Source organism: Hemiscyllium ocellatum, chromosome 15, assembly GCF_020745735.1.
Source record: "Hemiscyllium ocellatum isolate sHemOce1 chromosome 15, sHemOce1.pat.X.cur, whole genome shotgun sequence".
Taxonomy (NCBI): Eukaryota; Metazoa; Chordata; class Chondrichthyes; order Orectolobiformes; family Hemiscylliidae; genus Hemiscyllium; species Hemiscyllium ocellatum.
The window spans coordinates 49,529,247-49,555,844 of NC_083415.1; the positions used below are offsets into that span (position 1 = coordinate 49,529,247).

The 26,598-nt window shown below is 44.5% G+C and overlaps 1 protein-coding gene across 1 annotated transcript in view; it reads left to right on the plus strand.

Moving 5' to 3' along the window:
• Nucleotides 1-9,286: 9,286 nt before the first annotated feature.
• The window catches only part of cables2b (Cdk5 and Abl enzyme substrate 2b), a 34,940-nt gene continuing 17,628 nt past the window's right edge, over nt 9,287-26,598 (plus strand). The window contains exons 1-3 of the mRNA XM_060835924.1: nt 9,287-9,861; nt 22,170-22,262; nt 26,392-26,469. Of these exons, the coding sequence (XP_060691907.1) occupies nt 9,287-9,861; nt 22,170-22,262; nt 26,392-26,469 (746 nt within the window). The remainder of the gene's footprint in view (nt 9,862-22,169; nt 22,263-26,391; nt 26,470-26,598) is intronic.

Here is a 26,598-nt window from a genome sequence, read left to right on the forward strand (position 1 = left end):
AAATGGGCAGAGGTTCATCAAACTGTTTTGCCAATAGGCTATAGAAAGGAGATGCTGCGAGTGGTGCATGAGCTACCACTTGGAGGCTATTTAGAGGTGAGGAAAACAGACTAAGATACAAAGGCATTTTTACTGGCCTGAACTACATAAAGATGTAGTTGAATTTTGGCAGACGTGTCACAAATGTCAGCTAATCAGAAACCCACAGGCAGTAATAAAGCCTGCATCTTTAATACCTATTCCAGTATTTGAGGAACCTCAAACAAACAGTGGCAATAAGTATTTATTAACAATAATGGATATGTCGACTAGATTCCCAGAGACAGTCCCATTACGCAACATCACAGCTAAAAGGATTGTAGAAGAATTAATCTTTTTTTTACTAGACACAGATTACCACTAGAGATCCAGTCAGATCATGATCAAACTTCACATCCAAACTATTCAAGGAGTTTATACATAACTTGGGAATAAAGCAATTCAAATCTACTGCATACTATCCAGAATCACAGGGAGTGCTAGAGAGATGCCATCAAACACTATAGACCATGTTGAGGGCTTATAGTCAGGGCTATCCAGACGATTGGGTTAAGGGAGTTCCATTTGTACTTTTTGCAATCAGAGATGCACCAAATAAATCGACCAAATTCAGTCGATTTAAATTAATTTTTGGGCATGAAATAAGAGGACCGTTAAACTTGATGAAGGAGAAATGAACAAGTCAGAATTCAGAGACCACTCATTAGGACTATGTGTCAAATTTTAGAGAATGACTAAATAGAGCTGGGGAGCTGGTGAGACAGCATTTAAAAGTATTGCAGTTTACAATGAAACAGGAAACGGATAAGAAATCACAAGTTTGCAATTTTGCAATTGGGGATAAGTTATTGGTGTTACTTACATTAACAGGTGAACCTTTAAAAGCCAGGTTTAGTGGACCTTATCAAATTGAGAAGAAATTAAGTGAGGTGAACTCCTTGATAAGGACTCCAGACAGGAGTCATGTGAATATACTCAAAAGGTATTTTGATAGGGAAGGAAAGCAAGAGGAGAAGGTCTTAGTGATTAAAGCACAGAAGAAAGAACCAAGTTCAGAGGATTCTGAATTGGACATTCCTCAAATCAAATTGAACAATGAGGAAGTTGTCAAAAATTGGGATAAATTATCGAGTTACCTTCCACAAGAAAATCAAAATGACCTGAAATAGTTATTACTATCACATGGGGAGATATGCGGAAGTAAACTAGGAAGTATTAACCTAATTGTGCATGATATAGGTATAGGAGATGCTGTTCCAATTAAGCAACATCCTTATAGGCATAATCCTCTAAAGTTGGCACAAGTTCAGAAAGAAATAGAGCGCATGCTCAAAGATGGCATAATCAAAGTGAGGTGCAGTGACTGGAGCTCACCCATAGTCATGGTGCCAAAGCCAGATGGTACCCAACGGTTATAAGTGGACTATCGCAGAGTCAACGCCGTTACAAAGACTGATGTATATCCCACTCCATGGTTGGAGGATTGTATGGAAAAAGTGGGGCAAACAACATACATTACTAACTTGGACTTGCTCAGAGGCTACTGGTAAGTATCTCTGTCAGAGAGAGCAAAGGCAATTTCGGCTTCTGTAACACCAAATGGACTAAGTTCAAAGTCATGCCATTTGGTATGAAAAGCCCTCCAGCCACATTTCAGAGACTGACTAATCAGGTCATTGCTGGATTACCCAACTGTGTAGTGTATATTGATGACCTGGTGATTTTTAGTCACTCATGGAAGGAACATTTATAGCATTTATTGGAGTTGATCGATTGACTTCAAAAGACAGGCTTGGTGGTAAACCTAGCTAAAAGTGATTTTGCCAAAGCCTAAGTCACCTTCCTGGGCCATGTTATTGGACATGGACAAATGGCCCCACAGGATGTGAAAACGAAAGTAATTGAGGCATTTCCCACACCGTCGACAAAATAGCGGGTACTGCGATTCATAGAACATAGAACATAGAACAATACAGCACAGAACAGGCCCTTCGGCCCACGATGTTGTGCCGAACATTTATCCTAGATTAAGCACCCATCCATGTACCTATCCAATTGCCGCTTAAAGGTCACCAATGATTCTGACTCTACCGCTCCCACGGGCAGCGCATTCCATACCCCCACCACTCGCTGGGTAAAGAACCCACCCCTAACATCTCCCCTATACCTTCCACCCTTCACCTTAAATTTATGTCCCCTTGTAACACTCTGTTGTACCCGGGGAAAAAGTTTCTGACTGTCTACTCTATATATTCCTCTGATCATCTTATAAACCTCTATCAAGTCACCCCTCATCCTTCGCCGTTCCAACGAGAAAAGGCCGAGAACTCTCAACCTGTCCTCGTATGATCTATTCTCCATTCCAGGCAACATCCTGGTAAATCTTCTCTGCACCCTCTCCAAAGCTTCCACATCCTTCCTAAAGTGAGGCGACCAGAACTGCACACAGTACTCCAAATGTGGCCTAGATTCCTGGGATCAAGTGGATTTTTACTGAATTGTTAGAAAAGGCAAGAAGTTTCAGTGGACAGCAGACTGTCAAAAGGCATTTGCAGCCTAAAAACTGTGGTAACCAGTGCCCCTGTATTAGCCACACCGGATTACACGAGGCCTTGCAAGTTGGCTATCAATACCAGTGATGTGGGTGTTGGTGCGGTGCTCCTGCAGGAGGATGACAAGGGAATAAAAAGACCCACTGGGTATTTTTCCAGGAAGTTGAACGTTCATTAACAGAAATATTCAATGTTGGAGAAAGAGACTTTAAGCTTGGCATTGGCCTTACAACATTTCAGTGTTTATATTATCAGCAATGCAACTGAAACAATCATCGACACTGATCATAACATTTGTGGAAAAATTTAAGGACAAAAATGCCAGATTGTTTAGATGGAGCTTGTTGTTGCAGCCATTCAATTTGACCATTGTGCATGTGGCAGGTCACGAAAACATGATTGCCAATGTGTTATCAAGACCCAAATGAGATACAGATTCGTTCGGTGGTGGGTGTACCACAGCCTGAATTTGCCTGTGGTCGTGCATGTTTGCATGTTTATAATTAGTATAGCGTATATGTGTGGTTAGACTAGTAACTGGCGTTTTGAAGGGTTAAAAATGAAGTCATTGTTTGGTATTGATGGCTAATTTCTTTTAAGGGGGCAGGTATCACAAAGCTAGTCCCAATTTTTTCTAAAAGCTGTCCTTTAGCTCTAGTATACTCTGCCTTGATTTTTTTTCAGAGAGGTAATAAACCGAGCCGGGCTCCGATCAGTCTGGTTTGGTACAGAGATGAAAAGGATTTTGAGAGGCCTTTAGTTTATATGTAAACAGATGAGACTTCAGGCCAAAGTGGTTATGTTTTAGAAATAACCTGTATAATGAAAGGTAATTGGTCAGCTATTTAGCTGAGCAGTTTTAGTTCAGTACTGAACAGCTTGGGAGTTCAACAGTAAGCTGTGTGGAAACTCTTTCTCTCTCTTTCTGCCTTTCAACTTCAACCTGTAACCATGTGTTCCATTTATACTGATTTTTTAAAGCAAGTTTGCTTATTGGGACTGTTGTGTATATTTGGAACAGGGAGAAATTGAGTTCTGCAGCAGGTCAGGTAGCATCCGAGGAGCAGGAGAATCGAAGTTTCAGGCCGGAGCCCTTCATTAGGAATAAGGCTTGGAGTCTCGGGGATGAAGAGATAAGTGGGAGGGCAGGTGGGTCTGGGGCGAAGGTAGCTAAGAGTGCAATAGGTTGATGGAAGTAGGGGTAAAGGTGATAGGTCAGAGAGGAGGGTAGAGCGGATAAGTGGGAAGGAAGATTAACAGGTGGGAAAGGACATGAGGACAGTGCTGAACTGGAAGGTTGAGATTGGGGTAAGGTGGGGGAAGGGGAAATGAAGAAACTGGTGAAGTCCACATTTAAGCCATGGAGTTGAAACGTCCCGAGGCGGAAGATAAGGCATTTTTCCTCCAGACGTTGGTTGGTGGAGTGGTGATAGAGGAGGCCCAGGACCTGCATGTTCTCAGCAGAGTGGGAAGGGAAGTAGAAGTTTTCAGCCATGGGGCGATGGGATTGATAGGTGCGGGTGTCCCGGAGATGTTCTCTAACGCACTCTGCGAGAAGGCATCCAGTCTCCCCAAAGTAGAGGAAACCACATCAGGAGCAACAGATACAATAAATGACATGTGTGGAGGTGTAGGTGAAGCTTTGATGGATATGGAAGGCTCCTTTGGGGCCTTGGATGGAGGTGAGGGGGGAGGTGTGGATGCTGGTTTTGCAATTGTTGCAGTGGCAGAGGAAGGTGCCAGGAGGGGACGGTGGCTTGTTAGGGGCGTGGACCTGACCAGGTAGTCACAGAGGGAACGGTCTTTGTGGAAAGCGGATAGGGATGGGGAGGGAAATATATCCCTGGTGGTGGGGTTCATTGTAGCTGGCAGAAATGTAAGCGGATGATATGATTTATGCGGAGGTTGGTGGGGTGGAAGGTGATTATGTTTGGAACAGCATGCTTAAGTCTAGTTTGGATGGACTGAGTTCTGTAGGAGTTCTGTATTCTGTTCTTTGTGTTTCATTGTGTAATTTTGTGAATAAATCTTTGTTTTAAAATCTAGTAGTCAACCCAGCTAACTTACTCCAGGTAATTTTCATAGTATGCTTACCAAAACAAATTGCAAAATTATGGTCTGGGCTGCCTACTTAAGAATGTTTTGAGTGGTCTGGCCTAGTCCATAACAGAGAGAGAAAGACCTGTTAATGACATGGAGCTCCATGGTAGCCATTGTTGGCCTCCTGACACCTCATTTTGGGAGTCTTGGCATGTGGGATCCCTTTCCTAAATCTCTTCGCCACACCCTCTCTTGGTTTAACAGACTCTTTAAACCCATCATTTTGCCTAATAATTTGGACACACAACATCTCCTGATGAAGGGCCTTTGCCCGAAATGTCGATTTCGCTGCACTTTGGATGCTGCCTGAACTGCTGTGCTCTTCCAGCACCACTGATCCACGTCTCCCTATGTAGCTCATTGGCAAATGTTGTTTGATGATGGTTTGGTGACTAAGATCATTTTATTTGTTCAAGGGGCCAAATCAATCCAATTTCTTGTTGTGTGTCAGTATAGAAGTTTAAGATTCACATCTATCTACTACAAGTATAGAATAAGTACAAAAACTTAGTGATGTAGATTTTGCAATTGTAACAATAGTGGACAGAGTCCGCAGTCATCATCAGTATAACCAGGAGACAGCAATTTACTGTTGGATTCCCACAATTGGTGGATAGATCAGTGAAGCCACCAGAAAAATGTTCGTGCTAGGGAGGTACCAGCAAACGTGTAACCAAACAGGTGCAGGGTCTGATAGTGGATGGTGACAATGGTTACAGTCCAACCTCAGGCCCTAACCACTCACCTCATTTCCCCCATCCTTCACAACTCAACTACAAGCCCTAACCACTCACCACACCTTGTCCATCCATCAATGCTCAATGCCAGGCCCCAATCATTTCCACACCATTGCCAACCATCACAGCTCAACACCAAAACCGAACTCTTCATCACACCTTCACATCCACCACAGGCCAAGGCCTGTACCCAACCACTTATCACACCTCTGCGTTCCATCACGGCTCAACATCAGGTCCCAACTACTCTCTACACTTCCCCATCTATCACAGCTCAACACATAGTCCCAACCATTCACTCCTCACCACTCTGATGATAAGGTCTAATTCCAAATCACACTCATCCCACAGTAGAATCCTCTCAAGACAAGGGCATACAACCTCCCAGTTGACAGCAAATCCTCAATCTGTGGTGGAACCGTCCATGCCACCAAATAACACTTGCTGTGGTTAAGACCCATTCCTAACAATGGAGCCACACCCCATGGTGACATAGCAACATGACTCTGACAAACACAATGGCAGCACGCTGGCTCAGTGTTTACCACTGCTGCATCACAGCACAGGGACCTGGGTACAATTCCACCCTTGGGTGACTATCTGTTTTGAGTTTGCAATCGTGTGGAGTTTCTCCCTGTGTCATAGAGTCATAAAGATGTACAGCATGGAAACAGACCCTTCAGTCCAACCTGTCCACACCGACCAGATATCCCAACCCAATCTAGTCCCACCTGCCAGCACCCGGACCATATCCCTCCAAACCCTTCCTATTCATATACCCATCCAAATGCCTCTTAAATGTTGCAATTGTACCAATCTCCACCACACCCTCTGGTATCTCATTCCATGCACGCACCACCCACTGCATGATAAAGTTGCCCCTTAGATCTCTTTTATAGCTTTCCCCTCTCACCCTAAACCTATGACATCTAATTCTGGACTCCCCGATCCCAGGGAAAAGACTTTGTCTATTTATTCTATCCATGCCCATCAAAATTTTGTAAGCCTCTATAAGGTCACCCCCTCAGCCTCCGCGCTACAGGGAAAACAGCCCCAGCCAGTTCAGCCTCTCCCTAAAGCTCAAATCCTCCAACCCTGGCAACATCCTTGTAAATCTTTTCTGAACCCTTTCAAGTTTCACAACATCTTTCCGATAGAAAGGAGACCAGAATTGCACGCAATATTCCAACAGTGGCCTAATCAATGTCCTGTACAGCCGCAACATGACCTCTCAACTCCTGTACTCAATACTCTGACCAATAAAGGAAAGCATACCAAACGCCTTCTTCACTATCCTATCTACCTGCGATTCCACTTTCAAGGAGCTATGAACCTGCACTCCAAGGTCTCTTTGTTCAGCAACACTCCCTAGTACCTTACCATTAAGCGTATACGTCCTCCTAAGATTTGCTTTCCCAAATTACAGCACCTCTCATTTATCTGAATTAAACTCCATCTGCCACTTCTCAGCCCATTGGCCCATCTGTCCAGATCCTGTTGTAATCTGAGGTAACCCTCTTCACTGTCCACAACACCTCCAATTTTAGTGTCATCTGCAAACTTACTAACTGTACTTCTTATGCTCGCATCCAACTCATTTATGTAAATGACAAAAAGTAGAGGACCCAGCACCGATCTTGTGGCACTCCACTGGTCACAGGCCTCCAGACTGAAAAACAACCCTCCACCACCACCCTCTGTCTTCTACCTTTGAGCCAGTTCTGTATCCAAATGGCTAGTTCTCCCCCTTTATTCCATGAGATCTAACCTTGCTAATCAGTCTCCCATGGGGAACCTTGTTGAAAGCCTTACTGAAGTCCATATAGATCACATTTACTGCTTTGTCCTCATCACTCTTCTTTGTTATTTCTTCAAAAAACTCAATCAAGTTTGTGAGACATGATTTCCCACGTACACAGACATATTGACTATCCCAAATTAGTCCTTGCCTTTCCAAATACATGTACATCCTGTCCTTCAGAATTCCCTCCAACATTGTCCACCACCAAGGTCAGGCTCACTGGTCTATAGTTCCCTGGCTTGTCTTTACCGCCCTTAAACAGTACCACCACGTTTGCCAACCTCCAGTCTTCCAGCACCTCACCTGTGACTATCCATGACATGAATATCTCAGTAAGAGGCCCAGCAATCACTTCTCTAGCTTCCCACAGAGTTCTCAGGTACACCTGATCAGGTCCTGGGGATTTATCCACCTTTAACCATTTCAAGATGTCCAGCACTTCCTCCTCTGTAATCTGGACATTTTGCAAGATGTCACCATCTATTTTCCTTCAGTCTATATCTTTCATATCCTTTTCCACAGTAAATACTGATGCAATGGGTCAATGTGGGTTCCCTTTGGGTGCTCTGGTTTCCTCCCACAGTCGAAAAATGTGCGCGTTAGGTGGATTGGCCATGCTAAATTACCCTATAGGTGGATTAGCCAATGGAATTGCAAGGTTACAGGGGTAGGTATGCGTGGGGTGCTCTTTGGAGTTTCAGTGTGGACCTGATGGGCCAAATGGCCTGTTTCCACACTGTTAGGATTCTATGATTCTTTGCATCACAACGACCAAACCCAGACACCAGTTCCTGCCCAAGTCAGGAGTTAAAATGTTAAATCTGTTTCTCTGTCCACAGATGCTGCCAAAGTTTCTCCAGCAAAACTAGAAGGCATAGGTTTAAAGTGAGAGGAGAAATACTAAAAATGCACATGGATATAAAAGGTTAGAGGGATATAGGCAAACTAACTTGGTTTAAAATCACACAGATTTATATGGAAGTACAAACTTCCGGAGCACTCCTCCTTCATCAGGTAGCAGCACTCCGAAAATTGTACTTCCAAATAAACCTGTTGGACTATAACCTGATGTTGTGCGATCTTTAAGTTGGTCCACCCCAGTCCAAATCCAGCACCTCCACATCATAATTCAGTTCAGAAATCCTGCATGGGTTGGGCAGGTTGGGCAGAAAAGCCAGTTCCCATGCTTTTTTTTGTTTTGCTTCCCTATAATGAGGCCCTGTCCTAATTGTCCAGGCTCTCCATCCAGAAACGAAGCCTCTTCCCCAGTCCCAAAGGCCCCTTCCCTTCCAATGCCATCATTGAACCACAATCCTCTCCACAGCCCATTGCTACACAGATGCCATTCCACAAGCCACACCCCTGTCCATAAGCCACACCCCTGTCCATAAGCCACACCCACTCCAGAAGCCTCAACCCACAAGCCTCGTTCCAGTCCAGAAAACTTCCCCCAATCCACAAGCCCCGCCCCGGACCACAAGCCCCGCCTCTGCCGCCAAGCTCCACCCAGTCCACAATCCCCAGCCGTCAAAAGACCCCACCAATGAAGAGCCCCGCCCCAGTCCACATGCCCCATCCTATATCACAAGCCCCTCCTCAGACCAAGTGACTCAAGCCACGCCCCCGTGCACAAACGCGCCCCTTGGCAAAGGCTCCGCCCCATGCCGTGACAAAACCCTGTCCAAAAGCCCCACCACCAACCGGGTCACCGCTTTCATACTGGCCACACCACCAGAGCAAGGGCCGCCCCCAAAACCGGCGAGACCACCCCCAAGAAACAGAGCCCGCCCCCTCGCGGGAAGGTCTCTTCGACCCCCCACAATAAATGACAGAGGGCCGGCACACTGGCCCCACCCCCTCACGGGAACCACGCCCTCTCAAACGGCCCCGCCTCCCCGGACAAGTGCCCGTGCCCAGGAAACAAGGACCGCCCCCACGCACGCGGGGCTCATCCCCCACAACGGCCGCAGACCCTTCTGCGCACAAGACCCGCCCACGCGCGCGCAGGCCACGCCCCCCGGTCCCGAGCCCCACCCCCCCGGCCGTTATTCCGGATAATGGCGGCCGCGACGTGGGGCGGTTCGTTCCGCTTCTCGAATGTGAAACACGGTGTTACCGGCGGCAAGGAGCAGCAGCAGCAGGCTCAGGGAGCGAGGAAACGGAGCGACTCCCGGCGGAGGCAGGCCGCCCTCAGCTTCCTGACGAACATCTCCCTGGACGGCCGGCGGCCGCTGGAGATCAGCAATGGGTACCGGCCAGAGGTGGAGCCGCTTCAGGACCAGGACCGGGACCGGGACAGGCCCCCGGTGGCGGCGGCCAGCAGCAGGAGCGGGCCGCTCGGGCTCGGCTGTATTAGCTGTATCTCAGGGGTGCCGAGCGCCGCGGTCATCACCCAGACCCCCCGGCTCGGGCCTGCCGTCGGCACCGTCTACGTGGGGCCCGCCATCGCGTTGCCAAGGGAGCCGGCCGCCGGGCCGGGAGCAGACACTCAGGGAGAAGGAGCCGGAGCCACCACCGGCGCCGCCGTCTGTGCCCAGCAAGGGGTTTCCGGCCCGGGGACACCTCTCCCCAAGAGCGGCCTGGCGTCCGCGCAAGCGCCCGCTCTCCTCGGACTCGACTTCCAGAAACAGAGGTGGGTGGCCGCGAGGAACCGGGCTCCCCGGGGCTACAGGAGAGAGAGAGGGAGGGAGACGCAGGGGGTGGGTACGGGAAAGACAGAAGGAGACTTGGGCGGGGGGGGGGGGTGGTGTGATCCGAGGGGGAGAAGAGGGGAGACAGTGAGGGGGATACAAGATAGAGAGAGAGGGGGGGAGGGGCCGGGGTACACGAGAGTGAGAAACTGAGGAGGATAGGACTAGGAGAGAGGGAGGACGAGGGAGCCAGTGGGCAAGGGAGCGAGGGGAGACGGGGACGGGGGAGCCAGTGGGCAAGGGAGCGGGGGGAGACTGGGGAGGGTGTGGGATCCAGGGGACGGGGGAGGGGGGGAGCCAGTGGACAAGGGAGCGTGGGGAGCCGGGGGCGCCAGGGGGCGAGGGTGTCAGGGTACGGGGGAGAGAGGGGAGCCGGGTGTGGGGGTGGCGCTGGGGGTGACGAGTGAGCTGGGGGAGCCAGTGGACAAGGGAGCGAGGGGAGCCAGTGGACAAGGGAGCGAGGGGGGACGGGGGAGCCAGTGGACAAGGGAGCGAGGGGAGATGGGGGCACGGGGGGAGCCAGTGGACAAGGGAGCGGGGGGTGCCAGGAGGCACGGGGGGAGCCAGTGGACAAGGGAGCGGGGGGTGCCAGGAGGCACGGGGGGAGACGGGGGAGCCAGTGGACAAGGAAGCGGGGGGAGCCAGTGGACAAGGGAGCCGGTGGCGCCGAGGGGCACGAGGGGAGCTGGGGGCACCTTAGGGCGAGGGTGTCATGGTACGGGGGAGACAGGGGTGGGGGTGGGCGTGGAGGAGTGAGGGGAGACTGGGGAGGGCATGGGATCCAGGGGACGAGGGAGTGAGGGGAGACTGGGGAGGGCATGGGATCCAGGGGACGAGGGAGTGAGGGGAGACTGGGGAGGGCATGGGATCCAGGGGACGAGGGAGTGAGGGGAGACTGGGGAGGGCATGGGATCCAGGGGACGAGGGAGTGAGGGGAGACTGGGGAGGGCATGGGATCCAGGGGACGAGGGAGTGAGGGGAGACTGGGGAGGGCATGGGATCCAGGGGACGAGGGAGTGAGGGGAGACTGGGGAGGGCATGGGATCCAGGGGACGAGGGAGTGAGGGGAGACTGGGGAGGGCATGGGATCCAGGGGACGAGGGAGTGAGGGGAGACTGGGGAGGGCATGGGATCCAGGGGACGAGGGAGTGAGGGGAGACTGGGGAGGGCATGGGATCCAGGGGACGAGGGAGTGAGGGGAGACTGGGGAGGGCATGGGATCCAGGGGACGAGGGAGTGAGGGGAGACTGGGGAGGGCATGGGATCCAGGGGACGAGGGAGTGAGGGGAGACTGGGGAGGGCATGGGATCCAGGGGACGAGGGAGTGAGGGGAGACTGGGGAGGGCATGGGATCCAGGGGACGAGGGAGTGAGGGGAGACTGGGGAGGGCATGGGATCCAGGGGACGAGGGAGTGAGGGGAGACTGGGGAGGGCATGGGATCCAGGGGACGAGGGAGTGAGGGGAGACTGGGGAGGGCATGGGATCCAGGGGACGAGGGAGTGAGGGGAGACTGGGGAGGGCATGGGATCCAGGGGACGAGGGAGTGAGGGGAGACTGGGGAGGGCATGGGATCCAGGGGACGAGGGAGTGAGGGGAGACAGGGGAGGGCATGGGATCCAGGGGACGAGGGAGTGAGGGGAGACAGGGGAGGGCATGGGATCCAGGGGACGAGGGAGTGAGGGGAGACAGGGGAGGGCATGGGATCCAGGGGACGAGGGAGTGAGGGGAGACAGGGGAGGGCATGGGATCCAGGGGACGAGGGAGTGAGGGGAGACAGGGGAGGGCATGGGATCCAGGGGACGAGGGAGTGAGGGGAGACAGGGGAGGGCATGGGATCCAGGGGACGAGGGAGTGAGGGGAGACAGGGGAGGGCATGGGATCCAGGGGACGAGGGAGTGAGGGGAGACAGGGGAGGGCATGGGATCCAGGGGACGAGGGAGTGAGGGGAGACAGGGGAGGGCATGGGATCCAGGGGACGAGGGAGTGAGGGGAGACAGGGGAGGGCATGGGATCCAGGGGACGAGGGAGTGAGGGGAGACAGGGGAGGGCATGGGATCCAGGGGACGAGGGAGTGAGGGGAGACAGGGGAGGGCATGGGATCCAGGGGACGAGGGAGTGAGGGGAGACAGGGATGGGGAGCCAGTGGACAAGGGAGCAAGAAGAGAGGGGGATTGCGGAGCCAGTGGACAAGGGAGCCAGGGGTGCAAGGGGTGACGGGGGCGCCAGGGGGTGGGGGTGTCAGGGTACAGGGGAGTGAGGGGCGCCAGGGCTGGGGGAGCTAGTGGAGCCGGGGTCGGGGGAGACCGGGGCGGGTGTGGGATCCAGGGGGCGAGGGAGTGAGGGGACCGTGGAGCCAGGGGGCTAGGGGGGAGATGGGGAGCGAGAGTAGAAGGGGACATCTGAAAATTAATTTACAATGTCCTCCAGGGCTCAAATAAAAATTCCCTGAACACTGAAAGTAACTTTTACTTCCTCAGATGCTGACAGACCTGTTTGTTTCACTCGATTAGCTTTATATTTTGATTACTATGGTTGGAGTAATTTTGATACTAGTTTAATGCTTGCAAAGAGAGCACATTTCTGTCTAAGGAAGTGTACAAAAAGGAGTAATAATTTAAAATTGCTGTAACATATGTAATTTCACAGTCAGGCAGCACAGTGGCTTTGTGATAGCACTGCTGCCTCTCAGCACCAGGGAGCTGGGTATGATTTCAGCATCCGGCAATTATGTGGAGTTTGCATGTTCTCCCTGTGTCTGTATGGGTTTCCTCCCACAGTCCAAAGATGTGCATGTAAGGTGATTTGGGCATGTTAAATTGCCCATCGTGTTCAGGGATGTGTAAGTTTGGTGCATTACTCAGAGATATAGGTAGAGTAATAGGGTGCGGTAATGGGTCTGGGTAAGTAACTCTTTGGAGGGTCAGTGTGGACCTGTTGGGCCAAATGGCCTATAGGGATTCTATGATACATAATTTAAGTATAGCATAAGCCACCACATGCTCATCTCTATTATATGTTGTGCTTAATTTTCATAAGTTATTTCTTGGATTTGACACTTCTCAATTCTGAGAATTCAGCAATTCCAACATCTGCAGTCCTCACTTTCTCCTAGATGTTCCTTTAGGTGACCTGTAAAAACATAGTTTGGGCACTCCTTGTGTACAAGTTAATTATGTTGTTCTCAGGCAAAAGTAGCTAGGAGGTCAAATGGCCCCAGAGAAATTTTTTTATTCCTACTTTGACTTTGAATTGGATTTATACTTGATATAGCATTGAATGGAAATGTTGTGAAATTTCTTTGTCCATGGAATGTTGCTGCTTCTGCTCAGAATCAAGTTAGTTCAATCTTGGTTGAAAAATTTTAGCATTATGAACTGGGTAACATTTCATATAGCTTTTTGTAAATGCATGACACAAACAACCACCATCACTATTATGCTAATAAGAGTTTGTCCTAATCTCATGGTCTTTTTTTGGAACAAAAGGCATCCATGGGAAAAAGATTACTACAATGTTGACCCTGAGAGTTTGTTTAGAAAGAAAGAATGTCTTTGGCCTGCCTTGGCCTAATTATTCAGCTGGTATTTGAAATTGTTGAGCTAAATTTAATTTATTTATAAGTAGGATCTGTGCATATTACATACTAACCAGTAAATAGCATGGGAAAAAGTACGGGAAAGCATAGCTTCAATCAATTTTTTTGACTTTTCTTTGCAAACAATGGCAACATTTTCCACAGCTTAAAAAAGCTACTCATATTTGCTGCCTAAAATTAGTTACTGACGTTTTTGTGGTTGGATGCTGTTAAGGAGCAGTTACTCAACTGTTTGGTTCCTCGTGTTTGCAATAAATAAACATGTTGAGGTTTCCAACTTTTAAAATACCATTATGAAAGAAATGCTTCTGTGTTGTCATTTTACTTGCCTGAATGCAGTCCAGGAAGAACGAGTTTAAAAATTGGGAAAACCTGAGGCCTCAGTCACCAAGCTGCGAGTCCTAACCTAGGGCTTCCCGAACTGGAGTTCAGGACTCTAAATGAGGTTATGAGCGATGAAATAGCAGTGGCTGATCACTATATTTCCCTCGCCCTAAAAGATCATTGTTTGTACCCCACGCCGTCACCTAAGAATTGTAACAATTTTCAAGCTTTGAAATCCTAACTTGTATAAATTTCCATTCACTCACCTCTAGCTTGTCTCACCTCAATTTAAAAAGTTTCATTCTCATTACTAAATACATCTATGTCCATTCTATCACTTCCAAAAATACGCACATGTCTAATTCTCTCTGCTTGTAAGTATTTGAGTGAGACTTTGGACATTTGATAAGGTTCCCCATGGTAGGCTCATTCAGAAGGTCAGGAGGAATGGGATACAGGGGAACTTAGCTGTCTGTATACAGAATTGGCTGGCCAACAGAAGACAGCGAGTGGTAGTAGAGGGAAAATATTCTGCCTGGAAGTCAGTGGTGAGTGCTGTTCCACAGGGCTCTGTCCTTGGGCCTCTACTGTTCGTAACTTTTATTAATGGATGAGGAGATTGAAGGATGGGTTAGCAAGTTTGCTGACGACACAAAGGTTGGAGGTGTCGTTGACAGTATAGAGGGCTGTTGTTGGCTGCAGTGGGACATCGACAGGATGCAGAAATGGGTTGAGAGGTGGCAGATCGAGTTCAACCTGGATAAGTGCGAGGTAATGCATTTTGGAAGGTCGAATTTGAAAGCTGAGTACAGAATTAAGAATAGGATTCTTGGCAGTGTGGAGGAACAGAGGGATCTTGGTGTGCAGGTACATAGATCCCTTAAAATGGCCACCCAAGTGGACAGGGTTGTTAAGAAAGCATATGGTGTTTTGGCTTTCATTAACAGGGGGATTGAGTTCAAGAGTCGTGAGATCTTGTTGCAGCTGCATAAAACTTTAGTTAGACCGCACTTGGAATACTGTATCCAGTTCTGGTCACCCTATTGTCGGAAAGATGTGGATGCTTTGGAGAGGGTTCAGAGGAGGTTTACCAGGATGCTGCCTGGACTGGAGGGCTTATCTTATGAAGAGAGATTGACTGACTGAACTCGGACTTTTTTCACTGGAGAAAAGGAGGAGTAAAGGGGACCTAATTGAGGTATACAAGATAATGAGAGGCATAGATAGAGTCGATAGCCAGAGACTATTTCCCAGGGCAGAAATGGCTAACACGAGGGATCACAGTTTTAAGCTGCTTGGAGGAAAGTATAGAGGGGATGTCTGAGGCGGGTTCTTTACACAGAGAGTTGTGAGAGCATGGAATGTGTTGCCAGCAGCAGTTGTGGAAATAAGGTCATTGGGGAGATTTAAGAGAATGCTGGACATGCATATGGTCACAGAAATTTGAGGGTGCATACATGAGGATCAATGGTCGGCACAACATCATGGGCTGAAGGGCCTGTTCTGTGCTGTACTGTTCTATGTTCTGTATGGCACATCTCTAGCATATAGGGAGATTTCTGTCCCACTGTCTGCTTGTATCGCCTTTTACTTTGCTCGGTCGTTGGTTATGCCTTCAGCATTTAATCACTAGACTCTTGAAAGGGATGCTATATAAATGAAAGTTGGTGCAAAATGAATTGCACTTGTCAGGAATGTACTTGTACAAATCTGTAATCTTGAAACAAAGCAGTGACCAACAGTGATCTCTAAGCTATATGCAGTTGTGCAGCAGCTCAAAGATAAAGTGTAGTCCATTCAAACTGTCACCTTTAGCTTATACATCTGTTATGGGGGATAAAGGGCACAATACATTCAAATTAACATGCTACGCATAACAGAATTTAAAGGAGAAATTCTATTTTTTTTAATTTTGCATTGTCAAAGCCAACATTTTTTGAAGCTAAGTCGTTATCTCACAGTGATCAGTGCACCTTAGCAGTTAAGATTTAAGTATGTTCTTGCCTGTGAATGGTAATGTCACATCTCAGTGGGGTAGTGCACTCAAAATCAAGACCCACTATTCCTCGATTCATCACAGATGTGAAAAAATTTAGTAAACTATCCAAAATCACCAATTTACCTGACTTTGAACTCGAGTTAAAAGAAAGCACTCACTGATACTTAACAGAAAATAATTTTTTATTATGAACAAGTTTTGTTTTCAGTCAACAGCAATCAGTAAATAAGAATTGCTAAGTTATAACTGTTTAAATCTTGTAAATTTTCCCACTTTACAAACAGACACAGACAAAAATCAGGGAAAGGCAGGTTGATAGGAATATCAGTCTGGACCACAGATATTAATGAGATTTTCTTTCTCTTCCTTTAGTTTTTTTTTATATATCTTTGTTGATACAAGGTTGTTTGCACATCCCTACACTCTAATTCATTGGTTGAGAACTTGTCCTTTCACTGTCTTTGAAGGTATCCCCATTTCAACAGGGAATTTAGAGAAAATGAGAGAAAGCCAGCTTGCTGTTACTGGAGTTTACTGGTCCTTTTCATGCATAAGGTAGAGTTTTTTTTTATGTTTTCTCTTTGAAGGCTGGATAGTTCTATCCTGCACTAGCCCCAAACGTGCCATGGTTACATTGTCAGGAGCCATTCAGAATATTGTTATCAAGCAATTCTCCCTTGATTTAAAACCATGTCTGCTTTTACTCTCCAGACTTTGTTCTCTGACCTTCCTCAAATCCTTTTAGGAGAGAAGCTAAGCTCTGATCTAAACGCAACGCTGGTGTTTTTTCAGCATTTTTTGTTTAAAAACTTGCTCATCCTGGATTCTTTTGATCTGAAGACCATGCTCATTGTCTTGCATGTTTACTCTACTGGTTATAAACGGAACAATATCAACATCTTTCCACGAACCAAAACAGATCCACAGTCAACTGTTATCTAACAAAAAGTTGGATTTAAATCGCTGTTCTGGTAGGATTCTCTGACATTTTCTTAAGATGAAAGCCCTTCTAAGAAGCATTCAATAACCATCTACCTCTATTTACAAATCCAAATTCCAAAGCTTGCCAATATATACAAATTATGCACCCTTCATTTCAATATTGTAGTCATTTAAATAAAGGGGAAGGGCTACATTAATGCAACAAATGGATAGAAAATCAATGACAGTTGTAGGAGCAAATTATTGCAGATGCTGGAACTAGTCTGGAAAACAAAAATGTTGAAAATCACAGCAGGACATATCGAGGAATATGGAGTCAACACAGCTGCATGAAGTTAGGACGTAGATAGAGTGTGATGTTATTTAGTGGAACAAGCTCAAGGGACTGAATAATCTGTTCCTAACGTATATGAATGATTGAAGTAACAAATAAAATCTCACTTTGCAGCATTTCAGATGATCTGAAGTTTATGGCTTAAACACCTTGCGGAGATTCTGGAATCGAGTGGGGTATATTGGTGAATTTAGAGATAACAAAAATGTGGATGGGGGTGGGTTGAACTGGAGATTAGCTGAGGCCGGTGTGGAACCAAGCAATATGACAGAGCTGATCAAAGGTGGTCTTAGTAATAACATTGATTGGGGTTGTAGGCTCCTCTATGTCAATTATGACAACCGTTTTGAACATTCTGGTTCAATCTCACACATATGCAAAGAAGTGGATTTTTAAAAAAAACAAAAATAGAACATGACAAGGAAATTCAAACTGAAATATAGATTAATCACTAAGAATGAAGAAAAAAATGTCATTTATTCAAAGCATAATTATCATGGCATTTTAGTAATAACAAATATTCCCCCTTGGTACATGTCATACAGAAGGAATAAGAGAAAAAACTGCCATGAGTAGCAGTGATTGCAAAAAGATTTAAATAGCATAATCACAAACTGGTTGAGCTAAAGAATTGGGCACAGTGTTCTGTTTTAATCGACTGAACTGTTTTTAGAAAATTGATTATATAAATGTCTAAATTAAAACTATGTATTAATAATACTTATTTATAGGAGATGTATGACTTCTATTTTTGCCAAAATTGTGCTTAGGGCTGTTTACTTAGTCAATGTGTTACTTTTCCAACTGTGGTTCCAGGTATAAAAACAGGTAATCTACAAGTAGGTGTAAGTGAGGACTGCAGATGGTGGAGATCAGAGTCACGATTAGAGTGGTGCTGGAAAAGCACAGCAAGTCAGGCAGTATCCAAGGAGCAGAAAAATCGACATTTCGGGCAAAAGCCCTTCATCAGGAATGAGGCAAGGAACCAGTTTCCTCATTTCCTTTCCCTTCACCACCCCCCCCCCCCCCCCCCCCCCCCCACCCCAAACCTTACCCCAGTTCCAACCTGCCAGCTCAGCACCATCCTCATGACCTGTCCTACCTGCCAATCTTCCTTCCCACTTATCCGCTCCACCTTCCTCTCCAACCTATCTCCTTCATCCCCACCTCCATCCACCTATTGCACTTAGCTACCTTCTCCCCAGCCCCTCCCCCTCCCATTTATCTCTCCACCCCGGAGGCTCCCTGCCTCCTTCCTGATGAAGGGCTTTTGCCCGAAACGTCAATTTTCCTCCTCGAATGCTGCCTGACCTGCTGCGCTTTTCCAGCATCACTCTGATCTACAAGTAGGGTAACTAGGGTAATGTTTGGGAAGTAGAGACCACAATATAGGCAGTATGAGCAAATGACTTTTTTTTTAAAAAAAGAGGCAATTTGGGGAGAATATAATTTGAGATTTAATTCCCAAATTAAATGTTGGGACAAGAGTTGCAGAGGAATAATGATTGGAAATGTTTTTACAGGATATCGAAAGGGTGTAAATACATTATCTATTTTCAAAACAAAAGTACAGTTTTGAGATTGAATAAGATGACTGAATCTAACTTGAAACACAAAAGACCAACTAAAACAAGAACAATCACCAAGAATGTTTTGAAAACGATTATAGGGAAGGAACTTAGGGAAAAATGAGGCATTTTTTCTTTATAAAGGGCAATAAATGAATAAGTATAAAGTGAATTAAAGGGAAAGGATCAGGGTTGCACAGTAATAAAAGAACAATAGTGCCCCAAGAAGTATAGAATAACTAAAATATTTTGTACTTTGATTAGAGGTGGGTTATAGAAACATAGAACAATTAGCAGAGGCTATTATTCAATACTAAATAATTTGTTTCGGGTAAACACGTTGATATCTGATAGTTTAAATCAAAAGGCTATCTGGGTAGCTAAAGAAAAAAAATTCTGGAAACACTTCGAACATTTAAAAGACCTAGATAGGGAAGGTTTGCAGGGATATAGGCCAAAAGTAGATAAGTGGGACTAGTTTAGTTTGAGAGGCCTTGGTCAGCAAGGATGAGTTGGACCAAAGGGTCTGTTTCCATACTGTATGATGCTAACTCTGTGACTGTATATCCTTGACTGTTCGGTTACAAAAGGTGGTAGAAAGGAAGAGGACTGAAATACCAGAGGACTGGATAGTGTGAAATATAACACCCCACATCAAAGTTAAGACTCAAAGAAATGAGAAAATACTTTGTGTTGTTGACGTGTTTTGTTGCATTTTTTTGTCTGTCACTAATCGATTCAATTCACAAGATTACTAAAGTACTAAATAAAACCAGAGTGCTGAACTGTATAGCATACACAAGTTAACAATGGCTAGCTGTTAACTGCGAAACTTGGTTTACATTAAACCAGGCAGATTGCCTCTGAGAGGCATTGTCCTGTAAGTTATCATCTATTAGTTGAATTAACAGGGCACAATATGCAATATGCTCTTTCTAGCTGTGAAGAAAATATAGCATGGCCTGTGTACTGCAATTCATGTACCACGTTACTCTTTTGCTTAACGGAAACATCCTTTTAATAGTGACCGCTCATGTTGCTATTGCGTAATAGCATTGACAAACAGCTGCATGGTGATGCTATGTATGTAGGCCAAAACTTCCAAAGTCAGGCAGATTGTGGCAAACAGCAGATCCCTTCAGTTGTTCGCAATAAACAAGTTACTGATTCCACAATTAGGCAACATGTTCTTATTGTACAAGTAATTACATTAATACCAATTTTTAGTATTATCAGTGGGGCAGACTTCCATGTACAATAATATATGCAAACTAACAGCCATTTTTTTAAAAATGGTTTCGGGGTTGAAATAATTTTTCCGCCTAAGAAATTTGCAAGGTGGATGGAATTGCAAAAAATTTACTTATTGTTTCTATGATAGGAGATTTATTCAGAAACTTTGCCAAGCTATTTTACATTTCCACATAAACTCTAGCTGTGTCAATGGAAAGCAGGTTGCTGCAGTGACCATTAGTGGCAAAACCTTTCCATGATGTAATGCCAGAAGAGTTGACAAATGTGGTGTAGGTGTCTCTGGATTAGCTTGGGCTTTTCAAGACTTTCACCTTAACTTTGTCGAGCTAGGCTAAGAATAAAATCAACAAATTGCCCTATTACCTAGGCCTAAGGAAAATTTTGGTTTATTTCTAAATGTACCTGCGAACTTAATTCCATCTGAATAATTGTGTCCCCAGCAATTCCTTGGCACTGCTCTGGAAATGTCAAGACTTTGTGCACGTAGAGCTGGGACTTTAACCAATCACTATCTGACTGGAAATAGTCCTAAGGTTAATAACGTGTTCTGACTTGAAGCAGTTATATGTCAAACTGCAACGGAACCTGATTGTGATGGGTATGCAGTGAACTGAATAATGGGAATCTAATCTAATTAAGTCAGATTCCATTCTATCATGATAGAAGAAAACCCAGTTGAAAGAAAACAAATCTATTAGAGGAGCAGAAAATACAACAGGGAGTTATACAGCTGCAGTATTAAAATTTGTTCTGGCTTATTCTAAGTGAATTTTGTATATTTACAGAGTTGTTTCATTTACTGTACTTGTTTATATTTTGTGAATGTATACAAAACCCAGCTGGCTGTTGAACTGTATGTATAATAAAAGACTTGGAGTAAGTGCCTTGGCCAACAAAAGCTGCAGTTCAATGAATTATATTAGTTTTTTTAATATTCTATCTTTTCTATTATAAACTCGCTATCTATAATTTTCAAGATGTTTGCAGGAATCAACCTGTCATGCCCAGATCATTTGTTTTCTATTGCCAACTTTTTTTTTAAATGCACAAGCTATAGTTTAAAGTTAATCTGGTAAATAGCAACCATGATTAGTAGTATATGCTTAAATGTATCTGCACGGCTTAAATGACTTTGATAAATAATTTAAGCTTATTCCTTCAAGACACGACCTGAATTGCTTAAAGCATCCACTATCGTATAAGTGAAGGGAGAGGAAAAAGACATGCCAATCATTTTTAAGCTTGGAATGTCTACAGTGTTCAGACTTTAGATGTTTGAGGTATAGTGTCTCACCTACTTTTAATAGGAGAATTACATTTTACATGATTTGGCTTCCTAATAATTCTAAACATTAGCTAAGCTAGATGGTGTTTAAACTGATACTAACGTTCGTGGCAGTTAACATAGTAATAAATGAGGTGTAGATTGTTCAATGAAAACATCACTAAACTACCTAACTTGTTATTGGCACTCCAACCACCATATCCACCACTAGCAAAATGCACATTAATAATTAAGTGAAATTATCCCCACCAATCTCAAGGGGCACACTGACAAAAATGATAGACAACTGAGAGTTATTACAAATTTTGGGATTTGCTGACTTAAGATTGTCAAGATTAGACTAGTGCTGCAAAAGCACAGCAGGTCAAGCTGCATCCAAGGAGCAGGAAAAGCAACGTTTTGGGCAAAAGCACTTCAGGAATAGATGCTCCCAGCCTCATTCCTGATTAAGGACTTTTGCCCCAAACGTTGATTTTCCTGCACCTTGGATGCTGCCTGACCTGCTGTACTTTTCCAGCACTGTTCTAATCTTGACTCTAATCTCCAGCATCTGCATTACCCACTTTCGCTAGTTGACTTAAAATTGTGTTGATTCTACTGATTCATTGTGTGACCTTTGCACTCCATATAAAGATATTTAGTTAAGTGTTCAGGTGTCGTTACAAACCATAGAACGTTCTTTTGATCTATAGTCAGCTGAATGAAGGATATTCAAAAATATGCTCATTTATATAACTTACTACTTTGCTGAGTTCCTCTTTTGGTGCTCTGTGACCTAAGTCTCAAAACTGTGGAATAAAAATGTTAGATAATGGGAATGATACATTGCAATAACTATCTCAGGAACTGCAATTTTTTATTGACTGTGTGGAAACATTTTGCCTGTTCAGTTTCAGAAAAGTAACTCGACGTCTTAACCAGTAAACCTTTCTAAAATATATTTTACAGGAGCCGAACCTCTTCAGGATCCCCCCATCCAAAAAATACAAAAAAAGTTCACTTTATCAAAAATATGCGGCAATATGACACAAGAAATAGCAGGTAATAAATATGAGTTGGCATGCAAAACTCTTGACTTGTGCAATGACGTGAGAAACAATAATCTTTGATTTGGTGTATTTTTCATCTTTGTTAAATGTATGTAATTTGCTGCTTAATAGTCTATGGCTTCATGAATGTCAAGGGTTATTTACCAGGACTGTGTTCACATTGCAAGGTAGTATTAGTGCAGAGCACTTGTTTTTCCGCCGTGGTCTTGGTGTGAATGTAACCTGAGATGGGAGATCCATCTGATAGAAAAGTCCGGATTTTTGTTAAAGAAAGGGCACCTTGTCCTGCTATTGCAAAGCTTCATCCTATTAGTATAAATGGACAAAGTTATGTGGTAAAAGTAGGGGAGTTTTGCTTCACCTTTTACAGGAAATTAGTGAGACTGTTTTGACTACTGAGAGATTTACAACTTCCTTGCATAAGAAGGATCAGATTGCATTTGGAGCAATCCAGAGAAGGTTCCCTTGATTGATTCCCTGGGTTGAAGTGGTTACGTTATGATGAAGGCTTGAGCAGGATATTACCTATATCTGTAGAATTTTGATCAATGAGAGGTAATCTTACTGGACTGTATACAGTCCTGAGTGAATTTGACAAGGTGGAAGCTGAGAAAATGTTGTCCCCTTGTGGGAAGTCTAGAACCAGGAGGCACATTTAAAGATGAAGGTTTCCCACTTAATTCTGGGAAGAGGATTTTTTTTTTCCCCTGAGTCTTAGTGGGTGAAATTATTTTACTAGACAGTGGGTAAAGACTAGGCCATTTAAATTTAGATGTTGTCATCAATCAGTTCAGATGTATTATGACACACTTCTGAATTGGGTGGAACTTGAAACAATACCTTCTGTCCTGAAGTTGGGATGCTACCACTGTAATATTAAAGCCATTGTTTCTGCCCAGTTTTGAACTGGGGACCTTTCAGTGTGAGGGGAATGTGATAACCACTGCAGTATAGGGCGGCTCAGTGGTTAGCACTGCTGCCCCTCAGCATCAGGGCCCCAAGTTCGATTCCAGCCTTGGGTGACTGCGTGGGTTTCCTCTGGGTACTCCGGTTTCCTCCCACAGTCCAAAGGTGTGCAGGTTAGGTGAATTGGCCATGCTAAATTGCCCATAGTGTTAGGTGCGTTAGTCAGAGAGAAATGGGACTGGGTGGGTTACTCTTCAGAGGGTCAGTGTGGACTTGTTGGGCCGAAGGGCCTGTTTCCACACTGTAGGGAATCTAAATAGGCAGTCGTTGAATCTATTAATAGCAAAATGAGAGAATTCTTTTGATCGATAAGGGAGTTGAGATATGGGCTATGTATCAGCCATTATCTTAGAGCAGGGTTGAGGGGCAGAATGACCTACTCATGCTGCTAATTCTTGTATAAATGTATCCTTGTTTGAAGCTGCAAATTTTAGAAATTCCTTTCCAGTGAGATTACTGACCACAACAATTATGAAAGCATTTTTGTATAACAGTGATGAAACCTGAACATTTATAGGTGTTCGGACACAATTAGTATCATGTTTCGTATCTTCGTGGATACTTAAAATTTAACCAGACGGCAACCATTTACAAAAACGTGTAGTTGGAGGAGGGAGTCAACATGTTGAATATGCATCTAGCTTTCTACTTTTACATTTGATCTGAACTAAGGTCAAACTAAGGTTTTCCTAGAACAGATATAGAATGCAATTGTTTATGATTACACTTGACTAATTGTTGCAGTGAAATTATTGCATCTTATCCACTTTGACCAAAACAGTGTGTGCTCATAATCAGTGTTTATTTTCGGCTAAAGTGATATGTACATATGCTCAACCCTGATTCCACTCTGAAGTTTTGCATTATTTGTGTGACATGCATTTCCTAAATGATACTGCACTTGGAAGCAAGACAATACTATCAAAGCCATCACTCAGCCCCACTAAGGAATAATAACAGAAATGTTGAAAATGTGCAAAAGTTTATGGCACAGAAAGATTCCACTTATCTCTTCATATTTGTAACATTTCTGTGGAAAATCTATATACTGTCATCAAATCTGTAGTTTTCTATTTCCTCAAATATTTCTCCACTCATTTTTAACAGCTACTATTGATTTTTTTTTTCACTTGGCTATGGAATTCATTAAAGCACTCTAAAAACAAAATATTAATTTTGCCGTGTATTCTTTTGATAATTGTTTTGCCCAGTAGTTACAAATTCACCAATCTGTGGATATACTTCTCACATTTGCCTGACCAAAGTCTCAGTCTCCTTTAAATTCATTATGAAAGCTGGATAAAGCTGAGGAGACCATCTTTTAATTAGTCTTTAGTTGGCCTTGAGATTTTATTTCTTTGTCCGACTGTAATGTCCAAAAAAAACTGTGCCCTTCCAGTTGGTGGCTTAATCTGAGGGTCACAACACAAGGTGAGGTTGAGAAGTTGGGATTTTTAAAAACTTATTCGTGGGATGTGGGCATCTCTGGTTGGTCGAGTAAAAAATGAGGTCTGCAGATGCTGGAGATCACAGCTGCAAATGTGTTGCTGGTCAAAGCACAGCAGGCCAGGCAGCATCTCAGGAATAGAGAATTCGACGTTTCGAGCATAGATGCAGGGCTTATGCTCGAAACGTCAAATTCTCTATTCCTGAGATGCTGCCTGGCCTGCTGTGCTTTGACCAGCAACACATTTGCATCTCTGGTTGGTCAGCATTTATTGCAATTCCCTGGTTGCCCTTCATAAGATCGTCGTGAGCTTGCCTTCTTAAAACTTTGTAGTCAACGTGCTGTAGGTTAATCCACAATGCTATTTGGAAGGAAATTCCAGGATTTTGACCCAGTAACAATGAAGGAACAGTAATAATTTCTGAGTCAGGATGATGAGCAGCTTGGAGAGGAATTTGCAGGTGCTAGTGGTTCCATATATCTACTGTATTGGGCGTTCCAGAGGGAGGTGGTTGTGGGTTTGGAACGTGCTGTCTAAGGAGCTATGGTGAATTTCTGATTTGCATCTACTAGACAGTGCACACTGCTGCCACTGAGCAGCAAAGTGGAGGGAGTGGGTGCTTGTGGATGTGGTGCTGATAAAACAGGCTGCTTTTTCCTGGATGGTGTCCAGCATATTGAATTGGAGATGCACCCATCCATGCAACAGGGAAGATTCCAGCATATTCCTAACTTGTGTCTTTAGATGATGTACAGGCTTTATGAAGTCCAAAAGTGATTTACTCGCCACATTATCCCTAGCCTGTGCCCTGCTCGTGTAGGCATTGTGTTTATGTGGTGAATTTCTGATCTATGCTAACCCCTTAGATGTTGATAGTGGAGGATTCAGGGATGGTTGCAACGTTGAATGTCGAGAGGCGCTGGTTATTAGAGGTGGTCATTACCTGCTATTTGTGTAATACAAGTGTAAATTCATGAAGGTTCATAGTTATCCCAGCTAGTCCTGGAATTGTACCATGCTGTTGGCATCACACTGTATTGCAAACCAGCCTCCAGTCAGCTGCACAAACTGACAATAATATTTGTCTAACATTGAGTCCAGAAATACCCCATTCTTTATCCTCTCTAGTCTGATAGAAACACAAGATAATGATGAATAGATATTTATCCCATACCGTTCCATGCGTGCTATCATGTTCCTGGTGCAATATTGTCCAGGTGTCTCAACAAAAAGTTTTGAAGACCGATATGCGCACATATACTGAATTTCATGGATCAGAATATTCCATTATTTCCTCAGAGCTCTGGAAACCTTGTAGAATAGGTTTGACTTTTACAAATCTGAATAGGCTGCTCTTAATTAATCCTTAAAAGGAATGATTTATCCTGCATCTAATGTTTTATGGGGTTAAGTTGGCTTGCATATTGTTTTCCCAATTCCATTCTTTGAGCATAGGGAATCTTACATTCTTCCAATGCAAGTTGCATTGGTAAATATGTTTAAGCTATGTGGTCAGATTTGTGAATGGTATTATATGGACAAATCATGGAATATTGCTTGTATTCTGTAGCTACATACTCTTGTTTAAAATAGTTGCTTTTGAATAGACTTCAGATTCAAATATAAATATTACACTTAAAATTAGTTTCTGGTACGTGTGACTGTGCAATTGTTTACTAATGCTGACTTTATTGATTTCTTTTTAAGGATAGTTCTTATCTGTGCTAAAAGGTCACTGTGCTCAGCTTTTTCTGTACTGCCTTATGGAGAATTCAACACTACTGGGTAAGAATATTTTGTTTTCAACTGAAGTTCAAATATTACAATTTTCTATTGTGCTGGATAAAATCATCATTTTTTTTCCAAAACTTCATTTTCCTCAAGTGAAACTCAACTAATTTATACAGCATCAAT